This window comes from Phascolarctos cinereus, unplaced genomic scaffold (assembly GCF_003287225.1).
Source record: "Phascolarctos cinereus isolate Bilbo 61053 unplaced genomic scaffold, phaCin_HiC Scaffold_726;HRSCAF=1367, whole genome shotgun sequence".
Classification (NCBI taxonomy): Eukaryota; Metazoa; Chordata; class Mammalia; order Diprotodontia; family Phascolarctidae; genus Phascolarctos; species Phascolarctos cinereus.
The window spans coordinates 248,030,753-248,047,321 of record NW_027556098.1 but is presented as its reverse complement, the minus strand read 5'-3'; the positions used below and the strand labels follow the sequence as shown (position 1 = coordinate 248,047,321).

General features: G+C 36.3%; 1 protein-coding gene across 1 annotated transcript in view; it reads left to right on the top strand.

Moving 5' to 3' along the window:
- Window positions 1-9,471, top strand: part of PDS5B (PDS5 cohesin associated factor B) — a 205,615-nt gene extending 196,144 nt beyond the window's left edge. Inside the window, 2 exon segments of the mRNA XM_078147054.1 lie at window positions 1,747-1,888; window positions 7,431-9,471. Of these exon segments, the coding sequence (XP_078003180.1) occupies window positions 1,747-1,888; window positions 7,431-7,466 (178 nt within the window). The 3' untranslated portion in view covers window positions 7,467-9,471.
- Window positions 9,472-16,569: the final 7,098 nt, after the last annotated feature.

The following is a 16,569-nucleotide window of genomic DNA, read 5'->3' as shown; positions in this document are numbered from 1 at the left end:
TAGGTAGTTGTGTCAGCACCTCAGTTTAAAGCATCTTTGCAAACATGCTGTTGCATACATGATTGGGTCAAACACCTATTTCTACTAGATGCAAGGGAGGAGCAAAAACCACAGATGGTCTTGTTCAGATTTACATGCTTGCCTCATTCCCCTTTTTGCCAGCAGCCCCTCTTTCCAGTGGGGGGAAAGAAAGCCATACAGGTGGGTATACGTTTTAGTGATTTTATGTGGAAGCTTGAAGTATGGAAAACCAATAATTTCTAATTAAAGGGTCTTTAATGTTAAAAATTTGTAGATTAATTCTCTTACATGGTAATCAAGTGAGGAATAATTAGTGAGAATCAGAACATTATTGATTTTTAGAGGTCACAGAGTCTGTTTCCTTTCTGATATTGAATAGGGTTGATTACACATTATTCCAAACCAAGTGAATATCCTACTTTAAGAAATATTCATAGATTGCGACCCTGTAGCCAGCTGTGGTAGACTTTTTATTTTGAATCTTCAGTGCCGAGTTCTAACTTAGATTTAATGTAAATTGCATGTCATCATTGGCAGTGTTGTTCATCTTTCTTTATTAATTCGCCTATATTTGGAAAAAGCATTTGAAGTTAAAAAATTATTTTTAGTTCACTGTTAATTAAGGGTTATATGTTTTGAGGCTCTTGGAGTACTTTACTTAGGACACAGAATACCAAGAAATTTGATTCCATGTATTGTGGGAGTACCCCAAGCTCTTCTGAGAGTTTGAATACTTGCTCTTGATCAAGTTAATGGCATCTGAAGCAAGAAAAGATAGCTAGTTCCCACTTTTCAATGCGCTTTTAAATTAATGCTGTGATATACACACACACAATTCAACTCTGCTTATTTGATGTTTTCCACTGGTGACACCAAATATATTCAGACAGATGAACACAACTGTCTGTATGTATATTTGCTTCTGTTTACCGTGTTTCCCTTAAAATGCAGTTTCCAAGAACATTTTATCAAAAAAACCCTGGGACCATTTGACCTTGTTAGTAATTGATGAGTAGGATCATTAAATTTAATTCAACAAACATTTACTGAGTATATGAAATAGATAAGGCAATGAAGGAAATAAAGTTAAGGTTCTGTCTCAGATCTTAGTAAACCTAAGAAAATTTACGTATTTATAGCATTTTGTTTCACTGGTTCCTTGCAGCATTCCTGTGAGATTACATGTATGGGACCATAACATCATTGATTTATAGCTACAAATATTATACAGTCTCATTTTGTAGATGAGGATACTGAGGCTCAGAGCATTGGAGTGACTTGCTCATAGTCACAAAGTAGTGAAGCTTGTACTTCAGCCAGGTTTTTGACTTCCATAGTGCTCTGCTATTTCTACCTCACCATTGTCTTCCCATGTAATTTTTGTTCTATATCAGACTTCAGTGTCCTTGAAGTGTAGGGTGACACAAAGTCACCAGCAACAATTGAAAGAACAAATATTATTTCAGTGGTTATAAATATATAATTTTTAGTACTATTTGGCACATTTTTTTATCTGGGACAGTCATTGTTCTCCAAGATTAAAATACCACAGTTTTAGATTCAAAATAATAGGAAAAAATGTATTCAGTCTCATTTAAATAATCGCTGATTAAAAATGAGCAATGAAAAGCCATGTAATATTTGAAAGTGTTTTTTCTCTATGTACTGAAGTTTCATGATTATAGCTCAGTGAATTAATTTAATTTCTTATGTTTTTGACTCTAGCCGCACTGGACGCTCCAAACAAGCCTCTAGTAAAGAAAATGAATCAAGTGAAGAGATGGATGTTTTTCAGAGTAGTTCTCCTGTCAATGATGACATTCCACAAGAAGAAATAATGGAGGAAGAGGAAGTTTCTACAATCACTGTATGTATTGTAATTTCACATGCCTTAGCTAGACTGGGATAAAGGGATTGAGAAGCAAGAGTGATGAGAGTCTAGTCAAATCAAAATAAAACTTCCAGTTGTGTATAACTAAGAATTGGAGGTTGTTTTCTACTTTATAGAGTAGATTAGTAAACTAATCTTGCTTGTACTTTAAGCTACCATTGGGTTTGGTTTTTAAATACTTTTAAGCATCTGTGATCTCTCTGTCATGGGAACTCCTTCCTTCAGCTCAGAATGTGTATCAGCCATACCTTAACAGATAGCCTTCTGCAGGCCTCTCTTCAGTGCCTTCTTCTCTTATTTGTTCTATACTATCTGATTTGGTGAGCTTATCAGCTCCCATGAGTTTAATTATCATCTCTATGCAGATCATTTCCAGATCTATTTGTAACCCTGGTCTTTTTCTTGAGTTACAATCATGCATCTTGAAACAGGTATCTTTTAAGCATCTTAAACTTTCTAAAACAGAATTGATTATCTTTCTCTAAAAAATTTCTCCTTTCAAATTTTCCTCAGCTTCAAACCATCATCCTTCCAGTTATCTGGGCACCCAGCCTCAATGTTGTCCTTCATCCTTCTCACTTCACATATCCAGTCCATTGCCAAGTCTGTTTTTTTCCTACCGTCACAACGTCTCTTGCATACATCCCTTTCTCCCTATGTAAATAGTCATGATTCTAGTTCAGGCCATTGTCTCCTCTCACCAGATTATTTCAGCAACCTTTTAACTAATCTCTGCCTCAAGTCCCTCCCAACACCAGTCCGTTCTCCACTCAGCTGCAAAAGTGATTTGTATAGGTCTGACCATGTCATGCCCCTGCATGGTTAGTTCCAACAACTTCCTATCTCACCCAGGATCAAATATGAAATCCTCTATTAGTATGTAAAGCTCTTCATAATTTGTCCCCTTCCTTTCTTTCCAGTCTTTTTGCCCTTGACATCCCTCCACCACTTGATGATCTAGCTACAATGGCCTTCTTTCAGTTCCTTGCATATGGCACTACATCTCCTATAGCTGTCTGGTTGTTCCACGTGCATGGAATGCTTTCTTTCCTCACCTCTGTGTGCTGGTTTCCCTGACTTCCATCAAGACTTAGCTAAAGAACCACCTTTTGCAAGAGGCCTTTCCTGGTTCTGCTAGCTGCTATAACTTCCCCCTGAGATTACTTACCTTCTATCCCCTCTGTATATCCCTTGTATATATTTACTTATTTACCTGTTGTTTTCTCACGTATAATGTGTACTCCTTGAGGGTAGAGACTATATTTAGCCTTTCTCTCTCCAGCACTTAGTATAGTGCTTGGCACATAGTACTTTTCCTTTCTTGGTTACTTTAGGCTGATTTCTAAAGGTTCTCCAGCCTCTCTAACTCTTTTTTAGCATCGTGTTCCAAAATTTTGCTAGGAATAAAGTCAAGCTTACTGCTTATGGTTATTAGATTCAATTTTTGTTCCTTTTTTTTTTTTTTTAAACCAAGGCATTTGCTCTAAATAAGTCCTGCAGTTTCTTTCTTGTTCTCCATATTTAATTCATTATTGATAATGGCTTGGTAACAACATGTTACCAAGTTTTTTAAACCACAGGCTGTAAATCTTCTGGGTCAGGTAACCTAAACCTATTAAATTCAAGTGAATATATTCATACGATCTTCATATTGACTTTCAAGATATCTATTTATCTGTGTATCTATATAGATAGATGTCTTAAATGTCAGTTTTCTTTTACACACTAAAAATTGTTCTCTCTCCTTGTTTCATATTCCCTTGACATCATTCCTTACTATTTTTTCCTTTCCTGCAGTCTCTGGTGAAGAAGTGATCCTTCTCACCAATTCCATCTCCCCCTATATGTGCCCTTGATTTCATCCCCTCACACATTCAGCAGATTTTCCCTACTATTATCTCTCCAATCTTTCCCTATCTACTCTTCCTTTTCTACTGCCAATAAGCACTAACAAGTTTCCCCATCTGTAAAAACCTATCACTGATTTTTCCCATTCCCTTACCTCTTACCCTTCTTACCCTTATAGTTCTTCTTCCTTTCTCAGCCAAATACCTAAAAAAAAAAATCTTTCTACATCTGGTTGTTTTTACTTCTTTCCTCCTATTCTTCCAAACCCTCTAGAATCTGACTTCCAACTTAATCGCTTAACTGAAATTGCTCTCTCTTGTTCTCTCCAAAGTTACCAAATGATCTCTAATTACCCAATGTAGTGGCCTCTTCTTACTCCTTCTCCTTTAACTCCTGCAGCATTTGACACTGTTAGCCACCCTTTCTTCCTGGATATTCTCCCCTGGCTTTTTGTGTTTCTATTTTCTCTTAGTTCCTATAGCTATTTGTCTGACCTTCTTCAGTCTCCTTGGCTGGATCACTATCTATTTCATGTCTCCAACTGTAGTTGTAGTGTAAGGCTCTGTTCTAGTCCCTTTTCCCTGCATTTAGTGACCTTCTCAGCTCCCATTTGTGGTGCCTTTGGACTGGCATGCCTAGAACATGTTGCCTCCTCATCTTCCTCTCTTGGAATGCCTGGTTTACTTCTATACTCAGTTAAACTTTACCTTCTACATTAGGCCATGAGTGGCTTCCCTGCCAAGATTATCTTGTTTCTGTTTTATATGTATTTTTTATAGACCTGTAGATGAATATGTTGTTTCTTGCGTTAGACTATAAGCCATTTTACAGCATAGACTTTCACTTTTGTCTTTAGTGCTTCTCAAATGGTTGTTGATTGATTAGCTGAAAAAATAGAAACAAAATAACAATTGAAAAACTTATCTTTTTTGTCAGGTGCTATTATTCAGTCCACTCAAAACAGCATTCCTTTCCCAACTTTGATCTTGCTCTTTTCCCTACAGAGCTTTTAACAACCTTTTTGTTCCTAACTCCTTTTGAACTAGAACACCCAAGACACTGTTATCCTCTGTTACTTGCTCTTGTTTCTATCTTCTCTACATGTATTTTAAGAATCTAAGTTAGCTTATTTGCTCCTTGTGCATTTCTGTTGATTTCTTCTGACAAGTCTTGTTTTTCTTCCCCATCAGCATTGTCATTCCTCCCAGGCTGACTTCTTCTTTAGAAATTAGTCCAAAGAATCCTGTTTATATTTCCTCTGAACCTTTTGAAATCTATTCCAAAAGAAGATTCTTGGATTTCCTCTCTTGTCACAAACACTAATATGTATTGGTCACTTCCACACAGTATTCCCATCATTTCTATCCCAGCAGCTAGTTCCTTCCAGTTTATAAGAATCAAGCCCAGAGTAGAATTTCCCCCTGTTAAAATATGAAAATATCATTAGGGCAGTTGAAGAAATTATTAGCTACTCTCTTTGGTAGAGAGAGTGAGCTTTAGCAGATAACTCAATAATTGAAGTCTTCTATCAGTGTTATATCAGCATTTGTAGCAGGCTTGTAATCTGTTCTCTGAACATTTTTCTTTCTTCTAAACTCTAGTTTACATATTACCATTTACCTATTGGATGTTTTCACCTGGGTGTCCTATAGCCATCCTAAATTCAACATGTCCAAAACAGAAGTCATCCTCAAATCCATTTCTCCTCCAGATTTTCCTGTTTCTGTTTTAAGACACCAGCATACTTCCCAGTGTCTCACCACAACCTAGGTATGAACACTGGGTCTTTCTCTTCTTCCCACAACTTATAGGCTGCCAGATCTTGTCAATTCTAATTTCATAACATCTTTCACATTTTTCTTCTCTCCTCTCACACAGCCATCCCTATTGTTCAGGCCTCTCACCATCTGTCTCCTGGATTCTTGCAGTAGTCTCCCTTCTGATCCTTACCCCCCACCCTCCATTTCCCAGTCTATCATCCACAGAGTTCTCAAATTAATAGGCTAAAAGAATAGATCATTTTACTCCCTGTTGCCTATAGGAGAGGTGGGGTTTTTTTTTTAACTTTTTCTGTGTTTGGCAGTATGGTGAAGCCTATGGATCTCTTCACAGAATGTTTTAATTTTTTTAAAACTAATAATTGAAGGAAATGCTCAATTTTAGTTAGAGATTAATAAAAATAAAGATGTAATTTTTTCCCCATCCAAGTTCACAACATTCTTACCCACTCCTCCAACCCCCCCCCCGAAATCTATCTATAGACCCCTTGCCTGGTCTGTGGTCCTCAGGTTATGAACCTTTGCTCTAAGATAAAACAGATGATCTTTAATTTGGCTTTAAAAGCCCTGCACAATAATGTTCCCATCTATGTTACCATTTTTATATTATACAACTCACTTTTAGCTACTCCTTATTTTAGTTGAACTGAGTTGCTAACTATTACCCCAACACAGCATTATATATCTCATTTCTGTGCCTTGGTGCCAGAGGTTTACACATGTCTATAGTGCAATCCCTCATCATGTCTGCTTCAGATTCCTTCAAAGCACAGCTTTTGATCTTTTCTACTACAACAGGCCTTTCTTTGTGTCACCAATTATTAGTGTTCTCCCATTCTTGAACTTACTTTGTGTTTTCTTACCCATTCAGAGACACATTCTACCAGTAGAATTTAATGCAGATACTGCGTGGGGTTTTTTGAGGGGGAGGTCTTTGTAACCCAGGGTCTTGTACATCAGCAGGCCTCTAATTCTTCAAAATAAATAAATAAAAACCCTGTTGATTTTAATCGAACTTACTTTTTGTGTCTTCCAAGACTGATTTTGTGCATGAATTTCATACAGAAGAACCACACTTAGTTTATTTTCACAGCCATATATTTAGCTATCACAGAGGCTTTTATCGTCTATAGTAGAAGTATAAACCAATAAATATGACTCTGATTAGTGAATTTGTTCATTGTTCTTTGCTGCAGACATTAGTTTTTAGTCTTATGACATTAGTCATTTCAGCAAATAACATATATCTTGTTTCTGGAAAAATTGTATTTTTACCAGGACTTTTTTGGTGGAGTTAGTAAAATTAAGGAATCATACAATATTTTCAAAGTCCTGCCAGGGCTAACTTTAAATGGTAAGGCTAATGAAGGAAATAGTACAATAAGTAAAAGAATGAAATGGAATGGAAAAGCATTTATCAAGTACTTAAAACATTTGCTAAGCTCTGGGATATAAACAGAAAAGCAGAAGGCCTTGCTCTCAAAGAGCTAACGTTCTAATTCAGGGAGACAACATAGAGAGGGAAATTTAATTTACAGGGTGGATAGAAAGGCCTAATAGTCTTGACTCTTGAGGGAGTAGTAAAAGGGCAGATGATGAAACCTAGAGCTCTTTAAGATACAGAGCACCCATAGCTATCCTAGAGCCAAGATCTTGGAGGTGCCTAGACCCACATCCATTGGGAAGGGACATTATGTTGGGATCATAGGATGGGCACTGCCCTCTGACTTGTAGTGATAGTAGTCTGGGCTGCCATGGATGAGACTGGGGCCAAAGCAAGATTAAGCAAGAAAGAATAAGGAGGTTTTAAATGTGGCATCCATAATGCCAATTATGGCTTGATTTTCAAAATGTGAGCCTGTTTTAAAACTGTCAATAACTAATTTTAATAGGTACGACGACGAACCTCTAAAAGGGAGAGACGATGAACCAACATAATTATAAGCCTCCTAACTGAAAATTTTGAGGAATTCATTTGTTGTCAAGTTTAAGGCTTAATTAAGCTGTTGATGCACATCGGGATTATTGAAGAAAGGAAGATTGAACCTTGCTTTTATTGCTCCACGCATTGGCAGTTTCTCAGTAACAAGCTTTAGCCACACGCACGTTGATGAGAATGACTGGGTTTTTGTGAAAGTGTAATGTGCGTTGGCTATGTAGGCATGAACTAAAGAGAAATTTGTAAATATTTTTTTTTATGTTTCTGACTTCTGAAGTGCTTGTATAGCTTTTATTTGCGGCTTTAAAAACTGACAGTATGCAACTGTTTATTGGATCTACGATTCATTATATGGATATGAAAACAATTTGTTAGAATAGATCTTAAGCAGTGTCTGTCAGTGTTTGTATTTGTACTTGGCATTTTACTGTGAAAAAAAATCAGTTTTGACAAATAGTGTCATTTTCATGCCACTATTTGTTGGAAAGTTGAATGGTCTTTTTCCTTTTATGTACCTAATCTAGTGTTCATACTTCTGGGCACCTTTTACTCTTTAGAGGTGCTAAATTGCTCTGCCATTACAGCTGAATGATGTCTAATAGGATGATGATATAACAGGTGCAAATTGTGAAATAGTACTTAAGTTTGAATTTACACCTCAGTATTGGTTCCAGAATATTCTGGTCTTTTGTGGCATTGAACATATGAGGGGGGGGGAAGAGAGATTTAAAATATTTTAATTTTAAAGTGTGTGCTGTTAAATAATGTACTGAATTCCTTACCCATTTATCCCCTTTCAGTTTTTATTAATCTACTGTATCAATAAAATTCTGTAACTGAGTAAGTTTTTAATAGTCTAGTATGTTAATGTGTGTAGATATTTCCTCATGAACATTGTGTTCACAAAATGAAAATTATTATATGAAATCTGATATAAACATTAGTAAAATTACAGTTCTTAATACAGTGTAAAGTTAATCAGAAAGAAAAAAATTTTATTGATGCAGTGTGTCTTTATAAAGCTGTTCTTGAAAGCCAAGTGTTTTGTATTTTATAGTGAGTTGCATGTTTATGGGAAAAATGTGCTAAAATGGGATGTAATCTTTTCTGGAAATTCGTATCTAGCAGTAGTATGATTGCCTCATAACAGAATTTTCCACCAAGAGTTTATTATTGTACTTCATTTTTTGTGAACCAAATTTTTTTTTGGTATCTGGAGCTTACATTTTTATTGACTTAGCAGCTATAGGTTTTTTCAGTCTTACAAGGTCTGTTTGGAATTCCTTTGGGGGAAATAGGGGAACTACCATTACTCTACACTTACAGTAGTTTAATTTTTTTATTTACTGTAATCTACAAAAACAGAAATGAATTACTCGACAGTATCCTCTATACAGTTTTATAAGCTGTATCTTTGAACCAAAATGTATAGGTTAATACATTTATGTTTAGCTAGACTCATTTTATTATTTCAGATGCTGTTCTTTTGTTTCTTTGCAGTTGACATGAGAAAAAATCAATATCTAACTTATTAAATTTTATCTCACTGAAAAATGAAGCATTTTTGTGTAACCTACCAATGTTTTTGTTATATTTCCAAGATAGGTTATAATAGATGGTGATGTAATAAAGAGGACATTTTTATTAGAAAATGTCTTTTTACCATTTTCCAATGTATATATCATAAATGATTTGATTTTCTTGTAAATATTTCTTTATGCCAATGGAGCAGTCAAGCCTTCTTTTTTTAATGTAGGAAATTGTGTTTAATAACCTTTCTCAATATTCAGCTATTCTTCATTTTATACCCATGGTGGCACCACTGATTATGGGGAGACTGCTGTATATTAGGGCAGCTAATGTTGAGTAAAAGGTACATTGGTTGTGAAATTTTCATTAGCAAAATTCTTCTAAATAGGCTACTTCTGTTTGAGCAGTGCAAATGCAAGTTTTTCATCTATAAAATAAAGAATAAAAGCTAGCTTTATATTTTCTTCATTGACTTAATTGCACTGAAAATATTTATGGTGAATGTATCTTTGAGAGCATTTTAAAAAGAATAAGAAAAACAGCTTAAAACTGCTTGTGAATTATCAAAACTTTATTTGCATGATCACAGCTAACTAAATTTCATCAAACATTAATTATGTACACCAGGTCATAATGATGTTATAATGCAAATTCTGTCTATATTCAGTGCTAGTTTGTCTGTTTCGCTATCTGTTCATTTCTTGAGTCAGATTGTATAATATTCATTATTTGCTGGGCAGATAGGTTCATTGATGATATAAAGTTCTCCTGGTGTTCTGTGAGTCTCCATCTTAGGTGATTATCCTCATTGTCTTGAAACACACACACACACATACATATATAAAAACATACATTTCTAATGGCATATTTTTTCTTTAATTATAATGAAAATACATACTATAGTACATTTTAAAGAAAAACATAATTGCACTCATAATTATGCTATTCTGAGGATATTATAGTTAGGCTATCTTGTTGCAAACTGAAGCACCATTGCATCTAATTTTCATTACAATTAATTGTCTGGGTGTGGTGTAAATTAGAAAAGTGGCAGTAAGACTTGTTCCAGGTAGTAAAGGATAAATTACATTCACTACCATGTAAGTATGATTTTTAAGATCTCTTTTTCCTCACTGAAAGAATATCAGATACCTTGGGAGTTTTTGAAATGGGGATTTTAAATTAAGATATAATAAATTACGCTGTTCGGAACAGCGTATCTCCTATGTCACTTTATGAAACACCGAATGACTAGGTAGATGTGAGATCAGTTTTCAAGCATAGATTTTGATCTTCATGTTTTAATACACCAACAGACATCCATTTTTTCTGAAGGGGATGTTGATGATTTTTACATTTAGAGATTTATATTTACATAATGAAGAAAAGTTATATATCCAATGGTGCTGGGTTTTTTGGTCCAGATTTGCCGTTCAGAGTCTGGACTGACAGGTACCAACTGCCATTGAGAAATTGTAAAGCCCAAGAGAATTAATCTGCTTTATGTTTTTTTGAAGTGACAAATCTCTTACATAAGTAATATTGGAAACCAATAACTGCTGGTGGCAACTTCTTGTAGATTTTTCAGAGAATGCATCCTATGTTCATTGCCTACAGTCTCAGCACCTGTTTTATCAGTGTTTTGTGTATTGGGGTGTGGGGTGGGTTGCAGCTCTTTCTATTTGTATTCTTGTCCTTTGTGTGTCTATAAATGCTTGGAGGAGGGAGACTTCCTTTTTCCCTAAATAAAAAATTGGGTAATTCATAAATTCACCTGGCATTTCAGAATTTGAGAGTATACATAAATAAGAAATTTATTTTGATTTACCAACACCTTAAATTCCTGGTTTAGGGAATAAGTTTTTGTTGTCAAATTCCAGGTTAACCTGTTTAAACTGTGAAATTCCCCTGGTGCAAAAATACCCCTGCCTAAAGATAAAGGAATCTACCTATGCCTTTGGAATTTTTTTCAAGAGGTCACAAGTATTATTTAATGTTAACATTATATTTTTGGAGTCAGCATGTCCCCAAGCCAACAGTCTTTTGTCTGGTAAATCAAGAATAAGCATAAAGGGGAAAATGAAGTCCTTCCAGAAAACTTAACATCAGTAGAAAATTTTAGAGGTCCATAAGAAATATGAATAGTTAGAATAGTGAAATTTGGTAAGAAGGGCTCTGAGAAACATTAGGGTGATTAGAAAGTACCCATTAATTAACTTTAAATCAACATATTAAAAAAAAAAACACTGGAGCTGCCTCTGGATCTTTTACCGCAGTCCAAATTATCTTTTCTGCTCAAATAAATATGAAAAGCAGATAGAAGTATAAGGCAAAAAGCTTAAGGAATTCAAAGTAATAATGAAGTGCATTAACTATAACCTGCTTAAGGCTATAACCTAACTTTACCTCCTAGATAACAGGTTTCATTGTACTTATTAACCAAGACCTTAAACAGCCTTTTTCTCTGACTTATGTCCTTCTAAATCTGTTTTAAAGGTTCTCAGATTACTTTTGAAGATTTTTTTCTTAATCAGAAGGCTTCAGACAGAGGTTTTGAGAATGGAACCTTAGGATTTCTGAATTTCAGCCTCCCGCACTCCCCATCTCACTCCTCACTCTGTCAGCCCAGCTTTTCATGTAATGGTTCACTGCAGTGCAGGTGTACTTCAAACTGGTTGTTGCTGAAGGTTCTGCTAATAACTCACCAAGGAGGTATTATCTAATGTTTTATAAATCCTTCTTTACTTGTTTAACTCTCAGAAGTGAGTTATGAAAGTCAATAATACATTTATAAGTTTTGATCAAAATAGTCTACTATCACAATTATAACTAGTATATAAAGTTTTCATTTAGTTTTAGTCACAGGCTATATCCAGTTTTTAAAAACATTTAGATAAGATACCTCTATAAACCTCAGACTTCTTTGCAGTGGACCTATCCAAATACTTGACTGAAAAAATTGTGCATATCTGTCATGATCTTCTTCTTCTCAACTCTGTACTCCAGATTTCCTCATTCTGTCCTTTTCACTAGTCTCAGAATAGGGGACCATTTTTGCAAATGCTAGTTCCTCTACTTGTATTCTTGATCACAGGAGCTTGCCCCTACAGTCACCTTTCTATTCCTAATTTTCATTCTCTCCTGAATGTCTCCTTTCTACTTAGAAATATTCCCAGATCGGGGCAGCTAGGTGGTGCAATGAAAAGAGCACCGGCCCTGAAGTCAGGAGGACCTGAGTTCACATCTGGCCTCAGACCAAACACTTGACACTTACTAGCTGTGTGACCCTGGGCAAGTCACTTAACCCAATTGCCTAAAAAGAAAGAAAAAGATAAATATTCCCAGATCTCCTGCGTTCTTTAAAAACAAAAACAAACAAACAAAAAAACCTTCTCTTTAGCCTTCAAAAGGCAGTTCATGAAATGAAAATAGAGTTCTGGAGAGAGACTGGGGCTGGAATGAGAGAGCTGAGAGTCATCTGCTTAGAAATAATAGAGAAGGGGGCCGCTAGGTGTTGCAGTGGATAGAGCACTGTCCCTGGAGTCAGGAGGACCTGAGTTCAAATCCAGCCTTAGACATTTGACACTTACTAGCTATGGGACCTGGGACAAGTCACTTAACCCCATTGCTTAGCCAAAAAAAAAAAAAGAAAGAAAGAGAAAAGAAATAATAGAGAACCTACTGGCATGAAAGAGATCACCAAAAGAGACTTGAGAACAGAGGAGAGACCAAGAAAGCCCTGATGCATAGGTAGGGCCTGGACCATGTTGCTGATCTAGCCATTTCCTCAAACTACAATCCTTTTAATATATATTTACAATCCTTTCTGAACTATCCCATTGCCTATCACTCATTTAATAATTTTTAAAACTGAAAAAACTATTATGAATATACCTAGTACAGCAAAATAAATTCCTGCTTTGGCCAAATATAAAAATGTATATTTCATTCTGCATTTTAAGTCCAATTCCTCAGTAGAAGGAGGTTGATGATGTTTTTCATCTTCAGTCCTCTGGCCTGTAGTTATCACTGTATTGATCAGAGTTCTGAAGACTTTCAAAGTTGTTTTTCTAGCATAATGTCATTGCATAAATTGTTCTAGTTCTTAAACTGCCTCAGTTCATAGAGGGCTTTGTAGTTTCCTTTGAAATGACATTTCCTTTTTCTTTTTAATTTTATTTATTTTGATTTATCAATAATCACTTCCATATGCTTTTGAGTTTAAAATTTTTCTCCCCCTTCCTCCCCACCACCCTCCCCAAAATGGCATACAATCTGATATAGGCTATACATTTATATTCCTATTAAACATTTTCACATTAGTGGTGTTGTAAGTAAAAATTAAAGTCAATAGGAGGAACCATCAGAAAGAGGAAACAAAACTCAACAGAAGAGAAAAAAATAGCAATTCAACTTTCATAGTTCTTTCTTTGGATGTGGACATCATTTTCCATCACGAGGCCTCTGGAGATGTCTTAGATCTTTGAATTGCTGGGAAGGGTGAAGTTTATCAATATCATCGCACAACGTGGCTGTTATTGTGTACAACGTTCTCTTGGTTCTGCTCATTTCACTCAGCATCAGACCATACAAGTCTTTCCAGGGTTTTCTGAAGTCAGCCTGTTCATCATTTCTTATAGCACAGTACTATTCCATTACATTTATATACCACAACTTGCTCAGCCATTCCCCAATTGATGGGCATTCTTTCAATTTCCAGTTCTTTGCCACCACAAAAAGGGCTGCTATGAATATTTTTGTACATGTGGGTCCTTTTCCCATTTGTTTGAACTCTTTGGGATATAGCCCTAGAAGTGCTATTGCTGGGTCAAAGGGAATGCACGTTTTTATAGCCCTTTGGGCATAGTTCCAAATTGTTCTCCAGAGTGGTTGGATCATTTCACAACTCCAACAATGCATTAGTGTTCCAATTGAAACGACATTTCTTAACAGCGCAATAATATTCATGTATACGCATATAACGTTTGTGAGTGTGTGTATCTGTGTGTGTATATATCTATATCAGGTGGAGAACCTGTGGCCTCAAGGTCCTGAAATGCAGCCCTTTGACTGAATCCAAACTCACAGAACAGATCCTCTTAATAAAAGGATTTGTTCTGTAAAACTTGGACTCAGTCAAAAGGCCGCACCCAAGGACCTAGCCTCAAGGCCGCAGGTTCCCCACCCTTCATCTCTGTCTCTTCTGTCTCTCATATCTATATATGTGTATGTGTGTATGTGTCTATATGTCTGTATATGGAGATTATATCTATATTTATATATATCCAAATAGGCAGGTACCCCATTGCAAAATCTAATTACTTCTCTGTAGCATTTGGCACTGTTGAACATTTCTCTTAAACACTTCCTCCCTGTATTTTTATGGTTATGCTCTTCAGGTTCTTATATTACATATCTTCTCAGTTTCTTTGACCGATCAGCAACTTTTTCTCCATATGCTTGGTCCCTGTTTCTATGCAGATGATTCCCAGATAGCTCTTTCTAGCCCCGCAGTCTATCTCTTGTACTCCTTTTATTATCTATTGGACATCTGAAACTGAGGGAAACTAAGTCTAGCACTTCCATATGCATCTTAAACTCAACATTTCCAAAACAACTCATCTTTCTTCCAAATCATCCCTTCTTCCTAATTTCTATTTCTGTTGAGAGCACCACTGTCCTTCCATTCACCCTCTCCCTCACCAGTCCCATTCAGTAGTTGCCCAGTCTTCTTTCTACCACCACATGGCTCACATCTCTACCATTCTGTCCACTTAGGCAGTCACTCACCTGGTTCAAGGCCTCATCCCTGCTGGTTTGGACTATTGCAACAACTTCCTCATTGGTCTCCCTTCTCCTCTTCAGCCCACCCTCCACACAACTAAAAAGTTAATATTCCTGAAGCATTAGCCATATTGCTTTTCTGCTCAGTAAGCTCAGATAGGAGGGAGGTCTTTGCCATAGAATATAATAAAAATTCCTCTCTGACACTGTTAAAGTCCTTTGCAATCTGAGTTAAGCTTGGCTTTCTAGGCTTATTACACATTACTTTCCTTCATGTGTTCCATGTAGCAGCCAACCTGCCCTACTTTCTGATCCTCATATATACTTTGCATGAGTTCACTCCAATGCCTGAAGTGCCCTTCCTCCCCTCGACACAATCTCTAGCATCCTTCAAAGCTCAGTTCAAGTGCTGCCTTCTAAAGGGAAGCCAATCCTGATTTCCCCAGTTGCTAGTTCCATTCCCTAGAAATTGCATTGATTATTTTTATTTAATTTTCTCTGAATTGTTTTCTTCAATACAATGTAAGCTCCTTGAGGTTAGGGTCTTTAATTTTTGTTTTTGTATCCCTATCACTTAGCACAGTGCCTGGTACATAGGCATTTAATAAATGCCTGTTAAACTGAATGATCCTCGCAGCAGTAGAGTGTTACTGAAGATTCTCGAAGAGAAAGGTAATGTGGTCAGGTTTACTTTTTAGGAAGATTATTTTAGCAACTCTTTGAAGAATAGGGAACATAGGAGAAAGATTGGAAGTTGAGAAACCAGTAAGGAAGCTTTTGGAAGTCCAAGCAAGAGGTTAATAAACACCTGATTTGGGTGGCGGCCGTGTGAATAGAGAGAAGGGGATGGACATGAGACGTATTCTAGAAGTAGAATTGACAAGGTTTACTGTATTTGGGGGTTGAAAAAGAAAGTTTTGGAATGGCTCTTAGGCTGTCATCCTGGGGGCAGCTAGGTGGTGCAGTAGATAGAGCTCAGGTCCTGGAGTCAGGAAGAGCTGACTTCAAAATTGGTCTCAGACACTTAAGAACTGTGTGACACTGGGCAAACACTTAACTCTGTTTGACTCAGTTTCCTTATCTGTAACATGATCTGAAGAAGGAAATGTCAAACCACTCCAGTATCTTTGCCAAGAAAACCCCAAATGAGGTCACAGAGAATCAGACACAACTGAAATGACTCAAAAAAAGCTGCTATTCTAGGTGACTGGAAAGATAGGGGTGCTCTCAGCAGAAATAAGGAAGTCTAGAAGAGGTATAAGTTTAGGGGAAATTATAATTAGTTCTGTTGAATATGAGATGCCTGTGGGACATCCAAGTTAAGCAAGCAGCTGATGATGTAGGACTGGAGGTGAGGAGAGAGATTGGAGGCTTGATTTATCCATGTGGGAGGCATCTACATCTGTAATAGACCAGGTCCATCAGAGCTAATGAGATCACCACAGAAGGTAAGAAAAAGATAAAAACTTATCACTGAGAGCAGGACATGAATGACGATCTAGAAAGGGAGAGAAGTGCTTATAAAGGTAAGAAGGCACTTGTCTGACTGGTTATGAGTCCCTCCTTCCACCTTTGGTACATTAGAAAACTGCTCCCTGTGCAACCATATTTAAATTCCCTTTTCTTTAGGATCATTTACAATAACATTGTAAGAATAAATATAGCTTTTAATTTGTTAGAGATTCCATGAGGTTCCATTTGTCCCAATTATGAAAGCATGGCAGACTAATAAAAATTAAATAGTGAAAGTATATAGAAACTGAAGGAAAAAATCAGTT